The following is a 19,300-nucleotide window of genomic DNA, read 5'->3' as shown; positions in this document are numbered from 1 at the left end:
TACTGTATGTTAATTAACACGATTATCGAGACTTAATTACTACATTTGCTTTTAATATCGGTTGACGCCCCTTCACCTCGTTGCGCGTGATGGATTTTAATATGTAAAGCAAAGAAGGTTTAATTAAACTGATAATACACTCAATACTTCATTGAGAAGTCCACTGCCTTAGCAAGTGATATAGGCTATTTGAGGTGGCAAGTGCAGGCATTTTTTAAGTAGTCCATATTGCAATTTTAAGGAAGAAAATCTGATTGATATAGCAGGAATTAAAACGGAAGGAAGTTGAGTTTGATTTAACTGTGTTTAGGTAGTAGAAGTGGTCATGATACGAACGGTGGAGCATCTGGGCGTGAATTTGAATCAATGCCATGGAGGTGTTCCGATTGTAAGATTTGCTAGCAGACGTTTTGTCTCTTCTGGGAAAGATAAGGGTTTTAATAGTTCAACAAACGAAACTCACACTTCTAAGTCTCGCAGTGGGCAGGGCCATAGTGGTGAATCAACAGCAACCCTGCTAAAGAAAAGGTCTCAAGGTCGCAAGAGGTCTCTAATTGTACCGAAAGTGCAAAACACAGACTATATCTCAAGGGAAGAGTTAGAACTCGAGGAACTATTCTGTGGATATAGGCCTCTTTTTTTAGGTAATTCTCCCTTCATCAAGCCACGGTATAACCCAAATAATAGATCTCCTTCACTTCCTACTTTGCTCGTCAAGCTAAGGCTGATGGATGTGCTAAATATGGGAAGTAATAGTTCATCAGAGAAATTCGATTTCAACAAAATATTTCAAAGTCAGACTGAGGATGATTTCATGAGCGATGCAGATAAGGACAGAAGCCCCATATTCCCATGGGAAGTTTCTGTAAGTGGGCTCAACTTTCAAGATGAAGGTTTCAAAAATCTCCCTCCGAAAATTGTTACCAGCTTAAACCCTTTCAAGCCAATTGCTCGCCCTAAATTGGAAAGCCTCCCGCCAGCTAATCTATACAAATCTACTAAGATAAGATATCATAGTCCTAATATCAATGATAGGACGGATATGGTGGATCTGTTCGATATTCATACCCTGAGAAACAAAAGGCTTGAAACTCGTGGAAAGTATCCCATTCAATCTACTTCGCTTCAAGATAAATATTATTTGGAAGCTAAACAAAAATATGAGGAAGAGATTAGGTTCTTAGCTCGCCGAAATACTTTTATCATTGAAGATCAATTGAAATTAAAAAATGATATTAATAACTTAAGTGCTTTCATCTCTGAACGATTCCATGAACTTACAAAACTTACCATCAATGATGATTTCAAAGAACGTCCATTACCTCTGTTTATATATTTTCAGTCAACAATTGTCTCACGAAGAGCTTATAAACGATTTTTGAGGAAGACAATAGAAACTCACATTGATCCCATTTTATTCACTGTAAAATCTGCATTTGAATCACACAGTAAGGCTAAAAAATTTCAAACACAAGTTGAACTGAACATTCGCCGTATGATTGACAATCTAACAAGACAGACCCCACATATATCTTTCACTGACGGCCAAAAGGCCGTCGATTCAGTTATCGTTTCAAGTCCAGTACCCTCGTTTAAAAGGATATTTTGGATAAAGCCAAACAAAAGAAGTAGAGTCTTTTGGGGGGAAAATATTGATAGAAACTACCCTGTTCAATTTGAAGGCAAGTATGTTACAACAAGAAACGGTATTAAATATATGAAGTATCCGATCAATTTGAATTGGCGAACACTTGGTGAAGTTTTCGATGAATGGAATCACCGAAACTAATAATATTCTGAAGCTGGAAAATGGACTTGTAATGTGAATTAATATTGTATCATAGTGTTTTATTTTTTTAAAATGATATATACTGAGTTGACATCTGTATATTTTTCTTCAAGTATTAATGTTCGATTATCTTTTTAATGCACTGAATGTTATCATTATTTGTCATTATCATCATTAGTGTTGGTTGCTTTTTTTTGAAATGAAGCAAAAAGTTTTTGAACTAGATGAGGTTACTCCAAATTCCCCTCCTCTTCCTCATCGTCTGATTCAAATACAACTTCTTTGGTAGAATAAACAAAAACGTCATTTGATTTATCTAAACCAAGTCTTTTTTTCATTATATTTTTCTTTTTCTTCTTTGAATTCTTGCTGCTCCTGGAACTGAAGCTGAGAGATTGACTTGCAATTTTATTTACAATAATACGATCTGTAAAATCCAAAACTCTTGTCACAAAATTATTGATTCTTTCATTGGCCATATCTTTGTATGTTTTCTGGGTATTGAATTCAACTTTATCTATACTAGTTAGATCATCACTTGAGTGTACCAGATCTGGATAATGTCTTCCTTCGTCGTGCTGGTTCTCGATAGCATTGCCTCGCCACATGGAGTCTTTTGATTTCAGTTTTATGAGATCAATGTCAATGGATGAATCATTTGAATTGTAATTCGCCATTAGATATTCACTGTCGTTGTCCGTACTGTTTGAACCACTTTCAATATCAGTAGCAGTTTCTGCCCTCACTAAAGCATTTTGAACTCTCAAAGCATATTTAGCAAAAGTATAACCTTGTTGTTCGTCTTCATAAATTGGTCTCCCTAAAATACTTTGTGCTTGTTCTTTTCTTTCCAGTATGGTCAATCTATCCAGCCATTCCCAAACAACAAAACTAGAAGAGATGTAACAAGTTGCGGCAAAAACCTCATCTAATTCTGAAATCCAGGCATTTGCTACATCAGCAATAAAAAACCCCGGCAACAGAAGAACAACTAATAATGCTAGTATTGTTAAAAATGAGAGCTGGAATGAACTAAAGCTCAATTTATGTTTATTCAACACTTGTCCTATTATAAAGCATGCATAAGACGAAGCTATGCATATTCTAAAGAGGTAAGCAAAAGGTGGTAATAATTCTAGTGTGCTATTTGTGTGGGTCACAGAATAATAATGTGGTATAAGCCAAAATATATTGGCTAATAGAGCCAAAAATGTACCTACGAAAAATATTACTCTTTTCTCTTGGTTTCTTTCAAACGTTCTCGCTACAATAAAAACTTGGCATAGTTGGAAGAGTACTGTCGACAGAAAAGCTAGTGTAACGAATGCTGCATCTTTAGAAAAGAAAGAAATGATGTCGTTCGGATTGCATATACCATATCGAACATATTGATCTCTTACAATAGACAAAATTCTGGTTAAACTGTATGATATATTAATTGACGTTGCCAATGAACCACATTTCATTAACCTGGAAACATGTACATGAGGCTTATCCCTCGTATTTATGAAAACCAGTACAGTGAGTGAGATTATAATCACGAAATTAGCCGTCAGCAGCATTATTAATGGATATATACCGTATTGGTATCCACCGCCATACGCCTTGTTATCATGAATGAACTTATCCCAGTCATTAGCAACTAGATCGATATATCCCGAAGTAAATCCTCTTATACTTCCGGTCATATATAAAGGATGATAGGCGTAACAATTACTCTGAAAATGGACATGATCTGCATAAGTAATGGAACCTGGTATGCTTCTACCAATCAGTATACCACTGCCTATATTGTTACTCTGACAACTGAGATATTCCCCAGAAGAGTACTGGTCTTGTATTTTCCACCCGTTCTGTTCCATAATCACTGATGCATAAAATTTCCCACCAGGATTCCAGTAAAGTTACGCAAAATTAACGTGGAGTACAGTCCTAAACTACTCAAGTCTCAGGCTCTCTTGTATATGCTTCTTCACCACTGTATTTTTTAAGTAACTCTCTTATAAGTTCATACTCTTTTTGCTTTTTTAGAAACGAAGTCAATGCGTAATATGGCATCCTGGGAAAATTTTGGCAGCGAATGTATCATAAATCAGGTAAATCGTTCAGTTTGAAACAGCACTTTCTTACGTAACATCTACTTCCAGTCCATAGAGTCGTTGAGAGGTGTACAATATGACGAAAGCTCGAACGGATAGTCATTTTCATGATGCAGAAGTGTTAGAAGATCTTTATGACTCAAAACCAAGAAAATTGGGATTTCCTGTCAAGTCACCTTCTGTTCCCAATTTCCATGGTGTGCTGAAATCTAATAATTATAATAGCAGTGTGCCTTTGTTCAATGCATCAGCTGTGGACAGACTGCAGGCAGATCCAGGATACTCTCAAGGTGGTAGTAGTGCCAATTCGCTGAATGGGGATGACGATGCCAATTTAAGTGTAATTGATATGTATGGAGGCGATTTTGACTCACCCAGGAAGGAGCAAACGATGAAAAAAATGGACACATTGGCAAGTGGTAAAGGGACGGATCACAATACAGATCGAATTTCTAGTAATACTGTAGCATCGACCATCGAGACCCCCATCAGGAAAAATGTAGGAAGTTTTGATAGATATGGCTTCAGGAAACAGACTACGTACATTTCAGAAGGAGAATATGATATCTGGTGGACTGAGTATTCTCAATATTGTGTAAGAAGAAAGGGAAAATGGGAGCTACTGTTGGAGAAAAGTGGACTATCGTATGCAGGTGACTCTCCTACAAGATTCCCAGCAAGGAGTGAAAAGTTGAAAAGGTACGTACGAAAAGGTATACCTGCCGAATGGAGAGGCAATGCATGGTGGTATTTTGCTAAAGGTGATGAGATTTTAAATAAAAATAAAGGATTGTATGACAAATTACTTAGCAGAATAGATCAAATCAAGGTACAAAAGAATAGAGAAAAGCTATATCCAGATTTGGAGATTATTGAGAGAGACTTGCACAGGACTTTCCCTGATAACATACATTTTCAGAGAGAATCCTTCCAAGACGGTGAATCGACAATGATTAAGTCTCTTCGTCGAGTATTGGTTGCATTTTCACTGTTCAATCCGAAAATTGGTTACTGTCAATCAATGAATTTTCTTTCAGGTCTCTTACTCTTATTTTTGGACGAAGAAAAAGCCTTTTGGATGCTGGTAATCATCACTTCAAGATATTTACCGGGCGTTCATAACGTCAATTTAGAAGGCGTAAATGTCGATCAAGGTGTACTCATGTTATGCGTCAAAGAATATTTGCCTGAAATATGGTCATATATCAAACCTTTTTACAAGACTCAAAATAGTAATCGAGTCACCATGGTATCTTTCTCTTCTAATTCCAGCATGCATTCTAAAGGAACTACTAAAAATGAATTTCTTTACAAGTTACCTCCAGTTACTCTTTGTACAGCTAGTTGGTTTATGAGCTGTTTTGTCGGTGTTACGCCAATTGAAACAACACTAAGAATATGGGATTGTATGTTTTATGAAGAATCTAATTTCTTATTCAAAGCTTCGCTTGGCATATTAAAAATGAGTGAACAGACTTTGAATAAGGGGAAATTACATTCTACTTCGTTGAACCATCATAATCAGTTGAGGAGCCGCAAAGTAAGTCAAGATGAGAGTGATATGGAATTATTTCAAGCATTGCAAACATTTCCCAAAAAATTACTAAATCCAAATGATTTATTCGAAAAAATCATATTCAAGAGAAGAATAACGTTTAACAATTTGGATCAAGAAGAAATAGATCGATGTAGAAAGTTCGTTAAGAATCAAAGAAATAAATATAAAAACTACATCGAAGCAGTGGATTCGTCGCAGTATTCCAATGGTAGAGCCTCAAAATACGACGATACTGGACACAACAATGGCAATAATACCAATACATTCAATACTAGTACACCCATTAGTGACACTATGATACAGGATGTCTTATCATCTGAAGGTTATGGTTTTAAAAAAGGCATATCCGGTGTCAATTGGAATAACAGTATAAAAGAGAGAGTAAGGCAGATTAGAAAGAGAAAAGACAAGGAGTAAACGCATCAATCTTACATTATATAGAGCATATGTTATCATATTATAGAATATGTCATACCATTTTAATATAAATGTTCACATTTTTATTAATATTCAATGCAACCAATTTTTTGAAGCTCATCGCTTTTCTCGAAAAATTTATAAATTAGTGTATTATAATGGATCTCATGAGAGAGGCAACTGGGAACTGCTACAAGGTGGATGATTAGCTTGTAACCTGAATTATCTATAAGTTGCTATACATACTATCGAAAAAATGAATGGAATCTTTGCTATAGAAAAACCAAGTGGTATAACTTCTAATCAATTTATGATGAAATTACAACATCTTCTGAATAATAGCAGAGTGTTTTCAAAGGAGATTGCAAGAGCCACAGCAGAGAGAATGAAAGAATATGAAAGGCAGACAGGTAAAGTTCCAAGCAAAAGGAAGTTGCGTAAGGTTTCAAAAGTTAAAATGGGCCATGGTGGTACTTTAGATCCATTGGCATCTGGTGTCCTAGTCATTGGTATTGGCAGTGGTACAAAAAAACTAGCCAATTACTTATCAGGCACCGTCAAGGTTTATGAAACTGAAGCATTGTTTGGTGTTTCTACCACTTCTGGTGATGTGGAAGGTGAGATTTTATCACAGAATTCCACAAAACATCTAAACCTCGATGATCTGAAGACATTGAAAAAGAAATTCGAAGGTGATTTAAAGCAAACTCCACCAATATTTGCAGCTTTAAAAATGAATGGGAAACCTCTACATCAATATGCCAGGGAAGGTAAACCATTACCTAGGGCTATCGAGCCTAGACAGGTCAAAGTATATGAGCTTGATATATTCGAGGATTCCTTAAGTAAAAGCCATGCATACCCGCTATTGAAACCGGTAACAGATGAGGCCAAGGATACTGTCAAGAATTTGAACGCGAACATGTTGAAGGATACTTTGTATTTTTCCAAAGAGTACTGTGATGAACAAGGATGGGAAAGTGAGGTAGCTCAAGTTGAAGATCCTATAATGCTTTCTGAAGAAGAAAGGAGCCAGATTGAGGAGGCAGGTGATGAGTATAGAGCACCATTATTGCATTTCAAGGCTAAAGTTTCTTCAGGTACCTATATTCGTTCTCTAATTAGTGATATTGGTAAAGCAATGAGAAGTTCATGTTATATGGTCAAATTAATTCGTTTACAACAGCAAGATTGGTCGTTAGAGAGGCAAAATGTCTTTAAATTTGAAGATTTCAGTGAAAAAGATGAAAAGGTCTGGAGCAAAGTTCTTGCGGCAGTTTTTGAAAAGGGTGCTGAGATTAACGTGGTTGAAGAATTGACTAGAGCACAAAAAGAATTTGAACAGGAGGCTGCATCGTTGAAATGCGCATATGAGGCACAGCAAAGTACAGAAGATGTTACATGTGACGATAATAAATCAAATACCGAGGTTGTTGTGCCAGATGGCGAACGTTTAAAGAGAAAAATCGAAGAAATATAGAAGTCAAAGAATTCTTCAAATTAGGAAAGTCTTTAATATTGTATAATGTAAAGTAAAAAATCTGAAGTCTTTTATAAATATTTTAGGCATCTTACTCTCTATTTATATCAATATTTAATTTTCACGAATATACAGTTAGGTCAGTGTAGTTGCCCAGAAAGTTACAGGTATCGTATGATTCATTATTTCTATAAAAGTTGTAACTAGAGTATAACAACTCAGGATAACTATCTGAAGATGGGCAAGAAAATCCAAAATCGCTGGGACAGTTCTTCACAATGTTATAACACATGTCGATGCAGGGAAGAATTTCATAGTAGCTTCTCAAAGGTTTAATGTACTCATCAATATAAACATTCCTATTTGCAGTTTTATTCCTTGCGATAAAATATGGTGATTCCTCTGTACTACATCTTGGGATAGTCACGGCACAAAGCCAATTCCTATAAGCTTCTGCACAATCGTCACAGGTTCTTAAAGGAGAATAAGCAGCGTCTTCTTCGGTTTGGCATGGAATCATTTGTAGCGCTGTACTGAAATTTGAATACAAATCTTGTGCGATCTTTTGGTATGTTTCTGCCAATAAAGTTTTGTTTCCTTCTATTAAAGAAGATGATGGAACGGAGTATGAAACATCGGGACAGAAGTCTAGGTTGTAAATCAGCGAGCAGGTGTCATCATCTGCTGTAGTAAAAGAAACTTTTGTAAAAAGCACACCCCCTACATCAGAAAGACTACCTTGTTGAGAAATTTTCTTGATTAGATATGCTACGTAAGTAGTTGAGCTATTCAAACCCGTAACGTAGAAGTATTCACTTATACTATCGGATTTGGAGTTAATACTTTTCTGTACCGCCAGAGTGTTTTCTGTTAGACTTGAGCTTTCTGAAGAATCATTAACTGAACGAACCAAGTAAGGTCCATTTTTAACAGCACATAAGGATAAGTTGAATCCATTGAACTTTTCCGAATCTTCCAAGGAGTAAATGTACAGATCATACAAGGAAGGATCATAGATGGAATAATTTGTGTTAGCTTGTGATAAACTGTTGATAGAACTTACATTACCAGTCCTTAGCAAAGCGGAAGAATCGTCAGTATCGAGTACTGACAGCCAAGTTCTTGAATCCCACTGGTATACTAGATCGTTTTCTGAGATACTTAAACTATATCTCCATGTCCCTACATCAGTGGCATTAGAGTCCAACGGTTTTCCTGTTGTAGAGTTATAAAGTTCTATTATAACGTAGAGATACGAGTATTCTGAAGTTGAGTTCGACGTAGTACCTTGAATGGGACTGACTGCCAAGGCAGCCAAATAACCTCTATCAAATTGACTATTCGAGCCGGTGGAAGGATCTGAAGCAATACTATCGTTAAAACTGTATGAGACATTCACTTCTATATCATCGTTTCCCATTGGTCTACTGCAAATATTACCACTTAAAAAGATCAAAATTTCATAAGTTGATGAGATTTTGCTTTGTGAAAGATCTATAGAGAAAACAAAATAATCCTGACTGCCAGCAGTTAAGTTAGAAGAGATAGGTGTCCATTCCGTGATTGTATCTGAGTTTATAATCGATCTAGAAGGAGCATCATCTTCATGTATCGAGGATCGTTTGTAATCAACCAATTTGATCCCAGGAGAGAAAGTAGTACCATTGACATCTCCGAAAGAATTCCATGATAGGGTGTATACAATGTTCACAAATAGTAATAACAATGTAACAAGAGGCTTTAGTAGCATGATGCCTCCATATACATAAGTTTTAGATCATCTCATCGATTCTTCATGTAGTATCTTTTTTTTAAACCTAGTTTTGAAATTTCATGTCTAAGCATGGTAAAAATTAAAAAGCCAATTAAAAAAAACCAATAAATAGTAATGAAATATTGATTCTGAGAGTGTTTAAAACTGTAAGAGTCGATTGGTGAGTATTTCGCATAATGAATGGTAGTAAGGATAGGAGTAACTTGCCCTGGGTTGAAAAGTATAGACCTGTTACGTTAGATGATGTGTATGGTCAAAAAGAGATTGTTGGTACGGTAAGAAAGTTTGTTGAAGAAGGGAAGTTACCTCATTTGTTATTCTACGGTCCTCCTGGTACTGGTAAGACATCTACTATCATTGCGCTTGCTAGAGAGATATACGGTAAGAATTATTCGAATATGGTATTAGAATTGAACGCGTCTGATGATAGAGGTATTGATGTTGTGAGGAATCAAATCAAAGAATTTGCATCCACCAGACAGATTTTCTCGAAGGGGTTCAAGTTGATTATTCTTGATGAAGCAGATGCGATGACGAATGCCGCACAGAATGCGTTGAGACGTATCATTGAGAAATATACAAAGAATACTAGGTTCTGTATTTTGGCGAACTATGCTCATAAATTAACTCCGGCGTTATTGAGTAGATGTACGAGGTTCAGATTCCAACCGTTACCATCTGATGCGATAGAGACAAGAATTGCTAACGTTCTTGTACATGAGAACTTGAAATTGAATGATACAGCCAAGAGAGCGTTATTAGACTTATCGAAAGGTGATATGAGACGTGTATTAAATGTTTTGCAAGCAAGTAGAGCGACGTTAGACGATCCTTCCAATGAAGAAATCACAGATGATATTATATACGAATGTGTGGGGGCACCAAGACCAGAGGATTTAGAGACTGTGTTGAAGTCTATATTGGAAGATGATTGGAGTACAGCATACTATACGCTTACGAAAGTGCGTACGATGAAGGGATTGGCTTTGATTGATCTGATCGAAGGTATAGTGAAGATACTGGAGGAGTACGAATTGAAGAATGAGGTGACTAGAATTGAGTTACTGACTAGATTGGGTGATATTGAGTATGCGATTTCTAAAGGTGGTAACGACAAGATTCAAAGCAGTGCGGTGATAGGTGCGATCAAGACCAGTTTCGAGCTGGAAGTATAGCCTACTAGTATATAGAGAAGGATCAGGAGTGCTACCAAAACGAGTAATTGCCAATTCTAAATATAAGGAAATCGTACGTATATATTAACGGACGCGTCTTATTAAATTTTTTTCGCGATATAAGAAATGAAAAAAAAACACCACGAAAAGTTTAGTTAGTACAAGGAGGGAAAGCATCACTAACTGAACATTCGATGTGATATAGAGGTATATATAAGAGTGTATAAGGATGAGTTGCTTGTCTTGGTGGTTGGAATTCGGTGTAGAGAAGTCAACGAAGAGAAACAATGTCAGACTATTCCAAAGCGTTAAGAGTGTTAATGAAATCGCCAGTGACACAAGAGATGATTACGCTCTTAGTGACGACTACAGAAAATGTGATGGATTTGAAAAGGACGTACCCTACACCACCCAGTTCTCCGCTATACGACGAAGAGGATGAATTGCCTACTTTAAGAGAATTCATCTGTAAATTGGTGGAATATACACATGTTTACACACCAACGTTACTCATGACGATAAGTTATTTGAACAGATTGAGAAGAATTTTGCCTAAGGGTGCTGCTGGGATCCCATCTACGCTGCATCGTATATTTTTAGCATGTTTAATAATAAGTGCCAAGAATCACAATGACTCCTCACCTTTGAATAGGCATTGGACGAAATATACAGATGGATTATTTACATTGGAAGATGTTAATCTAATGGAGAGACATTTATTGGATCTATTAAACTGGAATTTGCACGTGGATGAAAAGGAATTGATTCATGATTTGAAACCATTGTTGAAACCAATGGTTCATGTAAAGAAGAGTGTATACGATTTCAAGAGAAATATCTCGGTGGGATCCAATATAAGTTCTAGTAGTACGCTTGTAGATAGCAGGAACAACAGTGCCATTGATTTGAAGCTCGAGTACAGAACAGAAGAGAACAAATCAGCAAGCAAGGCGACGGACAAGAGAATGAGTTGGAATCTAGAAGAAATAATGCGTGAGCATAACTTTATATAGCACGTGGCCATTAAAACGTGACTACGTTAATAATATAATAATGAACTAATAAATTAATGATTATCAAAGACGCTTGCTTACTAAATTTGTGACATTTTCCTTTAGCCCTACATGAATTTACTCTTCCGCGATCAACCGGGTAACAAGTGTGAAATTTTCAATTGAAAAAGTATAAAAGGCGAGAGTAAATTGATCATAAAAACAAATTTTACTTTCTTTGTTCATCTTTTCTCCCATAGAACAACAACAACTATTGCTTATCCTGATAAGTCTATAGGATAGACAATATTGTAACTACAATGTGAGTGAATATGACGAGACAAACGCTGTGCACCAGTCTGAAAGGTACCTACAAGTACTCAGGTTACCAGTGAAGCATTAAGTATACCCAAATTTCTGATCCTCACATTGTATTAAAACTTTCTTCTTGTACTTCTGTATTGTCATATTGCTAGTCAACTCATCATACATACTGTTAGTATTATCATTATTACTGTTAGTATCTGGCGATTTCTGATTTTTTTCTTTATTCGTTTTAAGAGCCGGGTAATATATAATCACTTGAAACGTCGAGAACAGAACGAAAAAAAAAAAGCGCTTTCATCATTTGGAAAGAGAGTTTTGTTTGGTAGAGGATAGTTATTGAAAGAGTTTATCCAATACATTCAGCATTGTAACGAGTTAGAATTGTGGTGTCTCAAGAGAGAAGAATTATATACATCCTTACTATAGGTCTCTCCCTTTCCCTGCATTCTCCCTCCTTTTTTTTATTTAACCGCACCACACTTTGTTATTTACACTATTCAAAAAGTCTCCCATAGCATCAATTTAATTACAGACACTGAATAATTTTGAAAAGAAACGAAAGTAACTAAATATATCCATAGGCATTTAAATATTCATATCCTTCAATTCACAAACAAACTAATAAAAAAATGTTTTCTACAGCTTACGATCCATCTTCTAATCAAAATAATATTCCGTTACCAATGGGTCAACCTGCAAACCAACCAATGTCCGTTAGAACACCAAACCCTGCTGCTCCCGCGGATTCTCAACAGTCTGCCTCCACAACACATGCATTGGACGATCCAAACGTTTATCATTGGATTTGTCAATTGACATACGGTCCTCAAAAGGAACAAGCTCTATTGGAATTAGGTCGTAAACGTGAACAATTTGACGATTTAGCTGTCGTACTATGGTCGTCCTTCGGTGTCATGACCTCACTTCTTAATGAAATTATCTCAGTCTATCCAATGTTACAACCAACTTTATTATCAAATCAATTGTCTAATAGAGTCTGTAACGCTTTGGTTCTTTTGCAATGTGTTGCTTCACACCCGGAAACGAAACATCTGTTCTTACAAGCTCATATCCCACTGTTTCTGTTCCCATTCTTGAATACTACGTCAAGACAAAGAACTTTTGAATATTTAAGACTCACGTCATTGGGTGTCATTGGTGCCCTTGTGAAAAATGATTCTCACGACGTTATAAGCTTTTTATTAAGAACTGATATCGTCCCACTTTGTCTAAGGATAATGGAATCTTCCTCAGAATTATCCAAAACTGTTGCAATCTTCATCCTACAAAAAATTTTATTGGATGACATAGGTCTTCAATACATTTGTGCTACTTTAGAAAGGTTCTACGCAGTAACGAACGTTCTAAAAGGTATGGTGGAACATCTTACCGCGCACACCCCACCAGGAAGGCTATTGAAACATATAATCAGATGTTACCTAAGATTAAGCGACGATTTGGAAGCCCGTAGATTGTTAAAGGTCGTTCTACCTCAAAATTTAAGGGACAACACCTTCACTGAGATATTGAAAGACGACGTCGGATCCAAGAGATGTTTGGCTCAATTGTTGCTAACCTTGAATGAAGATACTCAATGAACTAACCCAACCGCTTTCCCCCCATTATAATAATATAGATATTTATATACTCAACTCCAGAAAAGAAACAGCCACACTGTATGTACTATAATCTTCAGATTAATCAGACTCACCAGCCTAAAACGGTCTCTACCATCTTCTACTCTTTGGTTAGTTAGCTTAGCTCGTTACCCGTAACCTTGCAGTGTTGAAATTTTTCGTCTTTTTTTCACCACGTATTCTTTCCAAACAAAAAAAAGATCAAAGTACAATTTAAAGATCTCGATAAAGAAAGGTTTTATAAAGGAGAATTCGTCTTATTCAACGAAGAATCATTAATTGAGGCGTTTTAACGATGTCTGCACAGACTTACAAGAAATTTGAAAATGCAGGCTCTACTGACTTGCCTGATAAAATGACAATCTATCAAGATTGTATGAATAAGTTCAATGAATCACCAATTAGTCCTAAGAGATGTCGGATTTTAATCTCTAGACTACTAAGGTTGTTACTCAACGGTGAAACCTTCCCTGAAACTGAAGCTACCGCTCTTTTCTTTTCCATATCCAAGCTGTTCCAACATCCTAACGATTCTTTGAGACAAATGGTTTATTTAGCAATTAAGGAATTGAGTGGAATGTCTGAAGATGTCTTAATGGCAACTTCTTCCATCATGAAGGATATTCAAAATGGTTCTGATTTGGTTAAACCAAATGCTATTAGATCTCTGGCTTATGTTTTAGATGAATCAACCGCATTCTCTGCAGAAAGATTATTGAAAAGTGCCGTGGTAAGCAAACAACCATCAGTATCGTCTGCCGCATTAATCACATCTTTAAATCTCTTACCGATTAGCGAAACTACAATTAAGAGATTCGCAAATGAAGCTCAAGAAGCCATTGGTGATTTGAAACAATTCCCACATAGTTCCGGTGCCAACAGTGAATATTATCCAAATTCCACTTTTACCACTCAATATCATGCTTTAGGTCTTGTTTACCAGTTGAAGAAAAATGATAAGATGGCTCTATTAAAATTAGTCAAACAATTATCTGATAATGGCAATTTATTGAAAAATCAAATGGCTAAGGTTCAGTTGGTAAAATTAGTTAATGATTTAGTCAATAGAGATAATCAATTGTTTCCACAATTTCAACCAATATTATTCAATTGGTTATCAAATAAATTTGAATCCGTTCAAATTGAAACGGCAAAATTAATTACCTCTTTTGCAAGTAGCCATAAAAATGCACGTTTAGTATCACCAGATCTCTTTGCTTCAACAATTTCTACCTTACAAGGTTTATTAACTGTGCCAAGAGTCACTAGTAGATTTGCTGCATTGAGAATTCTAAATAAAATTTCAATGACTTCTCCTGAAAAAATCGTTATATGTAATCCAGAATTAGAGTCTTTAATTAATGATTCAAATAGAAACATTTCCACTTACGCAATCACCACTTTGTTGAAAACAGGAACCGCAAAGAACATATCTTCATTAATCTCCACAATTACTAAATTTATTCATGATGTTTCAGATGATTTTAAGATTATCATTGTTGACGCCGTACGCACACTATCATTAAACTTCCCACAGGAATGGAAATCAATCGTTAAGTTCTTAATTGATGTATTGAAAAATAGTGAAGGTGGTCTCACATTTAAAAACAGTATCATAGAAGCAATCTTTGATATTGTTTCCTTTGTTCCACAATCAAAAGAAGTCGTTTTAGAGAATTTATGTGATTTTATTGAAGATTGTGAATATAATGAAATCCTAGTCAGGGTTTTACATCTATTAGGTAAAGAAGGTCCATTCACATCAAAACCATCACTATATGTCAGACATATTTATAACAGAGTTGTGTTAGAAAATTCAATCATAAGATCTGCTGCCGTTGTAGCCTTGTCTAAATTTGCACTAACAAAAAATGATTCCACTTTGAAAAGCTCAATCATTAGTTTATTGAAAAGAATATCCAATGATCAAGATGACGAAGTGAGAGATAGGGCAACTATTGCATTGAAATTGATTGATTTCACGTCAGCAGATGATGAAAACAGTTTAATTGCTCACGATTTACTTCAATCGAAGAAATTTTATGATTTACCATCATTAGAAAATAAATTATCTGCGTACCTTTCTTCAAACACTGATTCATTCAGTACGCCATTTGATTCAGCCTCCGTTCGTAAATTTACTGAAGATGAAGTTAAGGCTATGGACTTGAAGAGGAAGCAAGAGCAGGTTTTCAATAACACTTCCGAAGGTTCTAGAGAGACCCCGATTGATATGAGTCTCGAATCCACAACATCTATCAAAGAACAAAGACTTGATACTGAAACATATCATGGTGCAAGTTTGGATCAACATCAAGAAGAACTAGTTGCCACCAAGTATGCTGATGAACTAATGAACGTCGAAGAATTCAAGGATTTCGGTAGTCTGATCAACAGTTCAAAGATCATTTCATTGACCGAACAAGAAGCTGAATTTGTTGTCAGCGGTGTAAAACATATTTTCAAGAAACACGTTGTTTTCCAATTTAATATTAAGAATACTTTAACTGATGTGGCACTTGACAATGTTGCTGTTGTCTGTACTTCAGAAGATGCTGAATCAAGTAAACTAAATGAAACTTTCACTTTACCAATTGATAGATTGATGCCATCGATTGAGTTACAATGCTACGTTGCCTTCGAAAAGGATTCAGATGTTGTTATGGAAGGTTTCTTAAACAATTTGGTCTTCACAACGAGAGAATTAAACCCAGATACACAAGAACCATATGAAGATGATGAAGGTTTCCAAGATGAATATGAAATTGATCCAATTTACTTAAATGCTGGTGACTACATTGAGAGTTCTTTCATTGGTGACTTCGAAAGTGCTTTCGATGAATTACCTAACGAAGAAATTGCTGTTTATAATATTCAAGAAGACATATCGTTGCAAGAAGTTATTGATAAGTTAGTTGTCAATACAAGTTGTTTACCTCTAAGTAATACACAATTTGCACCAAACGATTCCAATAGTCATACTTTGAAATTATTTGGTAAGAGTGCATTAAATGGTATGAAGGTTGCTTTACTCATCAAAATGATCAAAAGCTCCAAGGGTATTGTAATTAAAGCACAAGGAAGAGCTGAAGATGAAGAATTATGCTCTGATTTAGTTAACGGTTTAATGTGAGAAGACAATAATTTTGTATTTCGTTATCTTTTCAAATACATGTTTTTATTACTACCTTATATATAATTATAATTATTGTATTGAAAATGAATTTATCTTAATATATGATGAATTTCTTAAAATGGCTAATCGTTGACGATTACTTGGGATAATCACATCGTCTTCTTTATATTTTTTATTTTTTTCAATTTTGGAAATGTTGTTTATCACTAGCAAGACTTTAAATTCATTAGAAATGCAGAAGCACTGTGCAACAAGAGAAATTTCTGAAATATCAAGATTCTATATTTATAACAAATTGAATAATCAATGGATAAGGAGGAATTGGAGCTTAAGGAGCAGCTAAAGAAGCAAAAGAAGGAAGAACTCGAGAGAAGACGCCAAGCAAGTAAACAAAAGAGATCGTCAGAACCTACAGGTCTTTATATTTCTAATTTATCATTAGAAAGCACGACAGTTGATTCTTTAATAGATGAATTTAGTACATTTGGCAAAATTAAAAAAGATCACCAGAATAATTATAGGTGCAAGTTGTATTTGGATGAAAATGGCAGATTCAAAGGCGATGCCCTAATAATATATGAAAGAGCAGAGTCGGTTCAGTTGGCTATTGACCTCATCAATGATGCAGAATTGAACGGTTGCAAGATTAAGGTAGAAAGAGCTGAATTTAATAATGATAAGAGAGAGAGAATCCACGATAAAGATGATAGTGAGCCCCCTTTGAAGAGAAGAGTAATTGAAGTTAGTCAAGAAAAAATTGATACATCTTCGAGGAAAGAAAGGACAATTGTCCTTTCCAACATACTTGACATATATGAGGATATCGAAAGTGATGAGCTACATGATTTAAAACAGGATATACTTGAGGGCTGTGAAAGTTTTGGTGAAGTTTTGAACATAACTGTCGATAGCAACAGAGGTGAGGCACATGTAGTATTTAAGAGGCAAAAAGATGCACTGCAATGTTGCAAAAAGATGAATAATAGATTTTTTGATGGACGAAAGTTGATAGCTTTCATGTTGAGTGAAGAAGATGACGTCGCTTCCAGTGGAGCAGAGTCCACAAACGGTGAAAATTCAGAAGGTACACAGCAGGAGGAGGATGATGTAGTTGAATTTACGTAGTATTGTATTTTTTAAAAGGACAAAAATGGATGTGAATAGTGTTCATAATATGACGGTTCCAATTTATCTGGATGATTGTAAAAAAAGTGCAAAAATGAGCGGTACGAGAATCGAACCCGTGTCTCCACCTTGGAAGGGTGGAATGATAACCACTACACTAACCGCCCTGAATTTAATGAATTTTGTTGTAACATAAACTAGGGAACTACAACATTAAGATCTAAGTTCGTGTGACTGGTTTCCCAGAATCAAAACCTAGAAACCGGCTGTCCAATCTATAAATTAAATATTTCACATTATTGAATTTGCTTGAATATTAGTGAAAACTTTTCATAGACGCAAGTTTTGCCATCTTGAAGAATTCCACACTATAAAAAGGAATTCTTCGTCATATTTGTTCTTAATATATTATTTTATTATTATATTATTTTATTATTATATTAAATTAATTCATTCTATATATATTTTTATTTATTTCTTTATTTTATTAATTTCATTTAACTTAATTTAATAATTTTATATTATATTTATTTATTTTTTTTAATATATTTTTTTTTTATTTATTTTTTTATTTTTAAGTAGAATTAATTTTATTTGTAACGTGTCATGCCAACCACTATCTACCAGCAGAGACGGTTTCCGCTAGACCTAGCATATCGCAATGGCTAGAACATTCTGCCCAGCGGTTCAGTAGCGTGACATGACTACTGTGTCCTAAGCACCGGTGGGACTTATATAGATTCGCAGATTATATCGCTAAAACTTAGGAGGCAAGCAGTAGAGACCTCCATTCTTAACACTTTGACCCTGGCATGCCATGTGCCACCGTGGGTAAGTGTTGTACACCACCCAACAGATTTGAGTCTCTCTCCTTCATCAATCCTGTCCGCAACAATCACTGCGATTTCTTCTTCGGTCAATGTAGTGTCACACTTGCTACCAGTGGTATAAGGGTATATTCCAACGACGTAGTTGTATGTAGCCGTTCCGCTAGTATACTTAAACGCTTTGACCACACTATTACAAGCTTTGGCAGTCGATGCGGTTTTCGTCAACGAGGCAATATTAACAGCCATGGACAGCATGTCAAGTCCCAGACTGTACATGGTGCTTATCCCTTCGCCGATAAAAGTGTCGAGGAACTTAGCTTTAAATTTCTTAACTGATGCGAGTGCGACCTGCATAGTAGTTGAATCTTTAATGTAGCTATATAGGGAAGAGCACCAGGTTCGTTTGGTCACGGCAGTAGTATTATTACTAAATTCTTTCATTAGCATCTGAGTGAGAAACTGGTAATAGTAGTCGGCATCTGGCCCGGTGCTAACGTTATCAACGCTGCGCTTGTGCATTGAATCACCTGCTAGTGACTGTGCGTACTTCTGTATAGCTGTGGAGTTTAATACCAGCTCAGTACTTATCAAAGTGGTATTCAAATACACGTCTGCTTGGAGCAGTTCCGACACCATGCTTGGGGGTGTACCACATGCTAGATCATAGATTTCGCCGACCCGTTCAGTGGTATTGCCAGAGTAATCAAGCCCTGTATGTGGATATACAATGGTCCAATCATCATCTGCCCACACAAATGTTAGGGCTGTAATAATATATGCCAGGCAGGGGAACAGCATCGTTACTTCAAATTTTTCTAAAAGATTAAGAACAAATATGACGAAGAATTCCTTTTTATAGTGTGGAATTCTTCAAGATGACAAAAGTCGCGTCCGCGAAAAGGTTTCACTAATATTCAATCAAAATCAATAATGTGAAATATTTAATTTAATAGATTGGACG

The 19,300-nt window shown here is 35.7% G+C and overlaps 11 protein-coding genes and 1 non-coding gene across 12 annotated transcripts; 8 read left to right on the top strand and 4 right to left on the bottom strand.

Moving 5' to 3' along the window:
• Window positions 1–325: 325 nt before the first annotated feature.
• On the top strand, window positions 326–1,789 carry MRX6 (Mrx6p; the record flags this gene model as incomplete). The annotated part of the gene is made up of 1 exon (XM_003955354.1): window positions 326–1,789. The coding sequence occupies one exon, from the start codon at window positions 326–328 to the stop codon at window positions 1,787–1,789; it is 1,464 nt and encodes a 487-aa protein (XP_003955403.1).
• Window positions 1,790–2,019: 230 nt separating this feature from the next.
• Window positions 2,020–3,651, bottom strand: RIM21 (Rim21p; the record flags this gene model as incomplete). The annotated part of the gene is made up of 1 exon (XM_003955353.1): window positions 2,020–3,651. The coding sequence occupies one exon, from the start codon at window positions 3,649–3,651 to the stop codon at window positions 2,020–2,022; it is 1,632 nt and encodes a 543-aa protein (XP_003955402.1).
• Window positions 3,652–3,964: 313 nt separating this feature from the next.
• MSB3 (Rab GTPase-activating protein MSB3) lies at window positions 3,965–5,863 on the top strand (the record flags this gene model as incomplete). Its single annotated transcript, XM_003955352.1, has 1 exon — window positions 3,965–5,863. One exon carries the CDS (start codon window positions 3,965–3,967, stop codon window positions 5,861–5,863), a length of 1,899 nt encoding a protein of 632 aa, XP_003955401.1.
• Window positions 5,864–6,119: 256 nt separating this feature from the next.
• PUS4 (pseudouridine synthase PUS4) lies at window positions 6,120–7,343 on the top strand (the record flags this gene model as incomplete). The annotated part of the gene is made up of 1 exon (XM_003955351.1): window positions 6,120–7,343. One exon carries the CDS (start codon window positions 6,120–6,122, stop codon window positions 7,341–7,343), a length of 1,224 nt encoding a protein of 407 aa, XP_003955400.1.
• Window positions 7,344–7,464: 121 nt separating this feature from the next.
• On the bottom strand, window positions 7,465–9,093 carry MID1 (Mid1p; the record flags this gene model as incomplete). The annotated part of the gene is made up of 1 exon (XM_003955350.1): window positions 7,465–9,093. The coding sequence occupies one exon, from the start codon at window positions 9,091–9,093 to the stop codon at window positions 7,465–7,467; it is 1,629 nt and encodes a 542-aa protein (XP_003955399.1).
• Window positions 9,094–9,293: 200 nt separating this feature from the next.
• On the top strand, window positions 9,294–10,292 carry RFC3 (replication factor C subunit 3; the record flags this gene model as incomplete). The annotated part of the gene is made up of 1 exon (XM_003955349.1): window positions 9,294–10,292. The coding sequence occupies one exon, from the start codon at window positions 9,294–9,296 to the stop codon at window positions 10,290–10,292; it is 999 nt and encodes a 332-aa protein (XP_003955398.1).
• A 287-nt stretch (window positions 10,293–10,579) lies between these two features.
• On the top strand, window positions 10,580–11,305 carry PCL1 (Pcl1p; the record flags this gene model as incomplete). The annotated part of the gene is made up of 1 exon (XM_003955348.1): window positions 10,580–11,305. One exon carries the CDS (start codon window positions 10,580–10,582, stop codon window positions 11,303–11,305), a length of 726 nt encoding a protein of 241 aa, XP_003955397.1.
• Window positions 11,306–12,240: 935 nt separating this feature from the next.
• CAF40 (CCR4-NOT core subunit CAF40) lies at window positions 12,241–13,209 on the top strand (the record flags this gene model as incomplete). Its single annotated transcript, XM_003955347.1, has 1 exon — window positions 12,241–13,209. The coding sequence occupies one exon, from the start codon at window positions 12,241–12,243 to the stop codon at window positions 13,207–13,209; it is 969 nt and encodes a 322-aa protein (XP_003955396.1).
• A 334-nt stretch (window positions 13,210–13,543) lies between these two features.
• On the top strand, window positions 13,544–16,381 carry SEC21 (coatomer subunit gamma; the record flags this gene model as incomplete). Its single annotated transcript, XM_003955346.1, has 1 exon — window positions 13,544–16,381. One exon carries the CDS (start codon window positions 13,544–13,546, stop codon window positions 16,379–16,381), a length of 2,838 nt encoding a protein of 945 aa, XP_003955395.1.
• A 309-nt stretch (window positions 16,382–16,690) lies between these two features.
• Window positions 16,691–17,509, top strand: CUS2 (U2 snRNP complex subunit CUS2; the record flags this gene model as incomplete). Its single annotated transcript, XM_003955345.1, has 1 exon — window positions 16,691–17,509. The coding sequence occupies one exon, from the start codon at window positions 16,691–16,693 to the stop codon at window positions 17,507–17,509; it is 819 nt and encodes a 272-aa protein (XP_003955394.1).
• Window positions 17,510–17,604: 95 nt separating this feature from the next.
• KAFR0Atrna4G lies at window positions 17,605–17,676 on the bottom strand. Its single transcript has one exon. It is a non-coding gene; the product is annotated as a tRNA-Gly (tRNA).
• A 564-nt stretch (window positions 17,677–18,240) lies between these two features.
• Window positions 18,241–19,137, bottom strand: KAFR0A08240 (uncharacterized protein; the record flags this gene model as incomplete). The annotated part of the gene is made up of 1 exon (XM_003955344.1): window positions 18,241–19,137. One exon carries the CDS (start codon window positions 19,135–19,137, stop codon window positions 18,241–18,243), a length of 897 nt encoding a protein of 298 aa, XP_003955393.1.
• Window positions 19,138–19,300: the final 163 nt, after the last annotated feature.

Source organism: Kazachstania africana, chromosome 1 (genome assembly GCF_000304475.1).
Source record: "Kazachstania africana CBS 2517 chromosome 1, complete genome".
Taxonomy (NCBI): domain Eukaryota; kingdom Fungi; phylum Ascomycota; class Saccharomycetes; order Saccharomycetales; family Saccharomycetaceae; genus Kazachstania; species Kazachstania africana.
The sequence above is the reverse complement of the archived record's forward strand: the minus strand, read 5'-3'. Positions and strand labels throughout refer to the sequence as shown.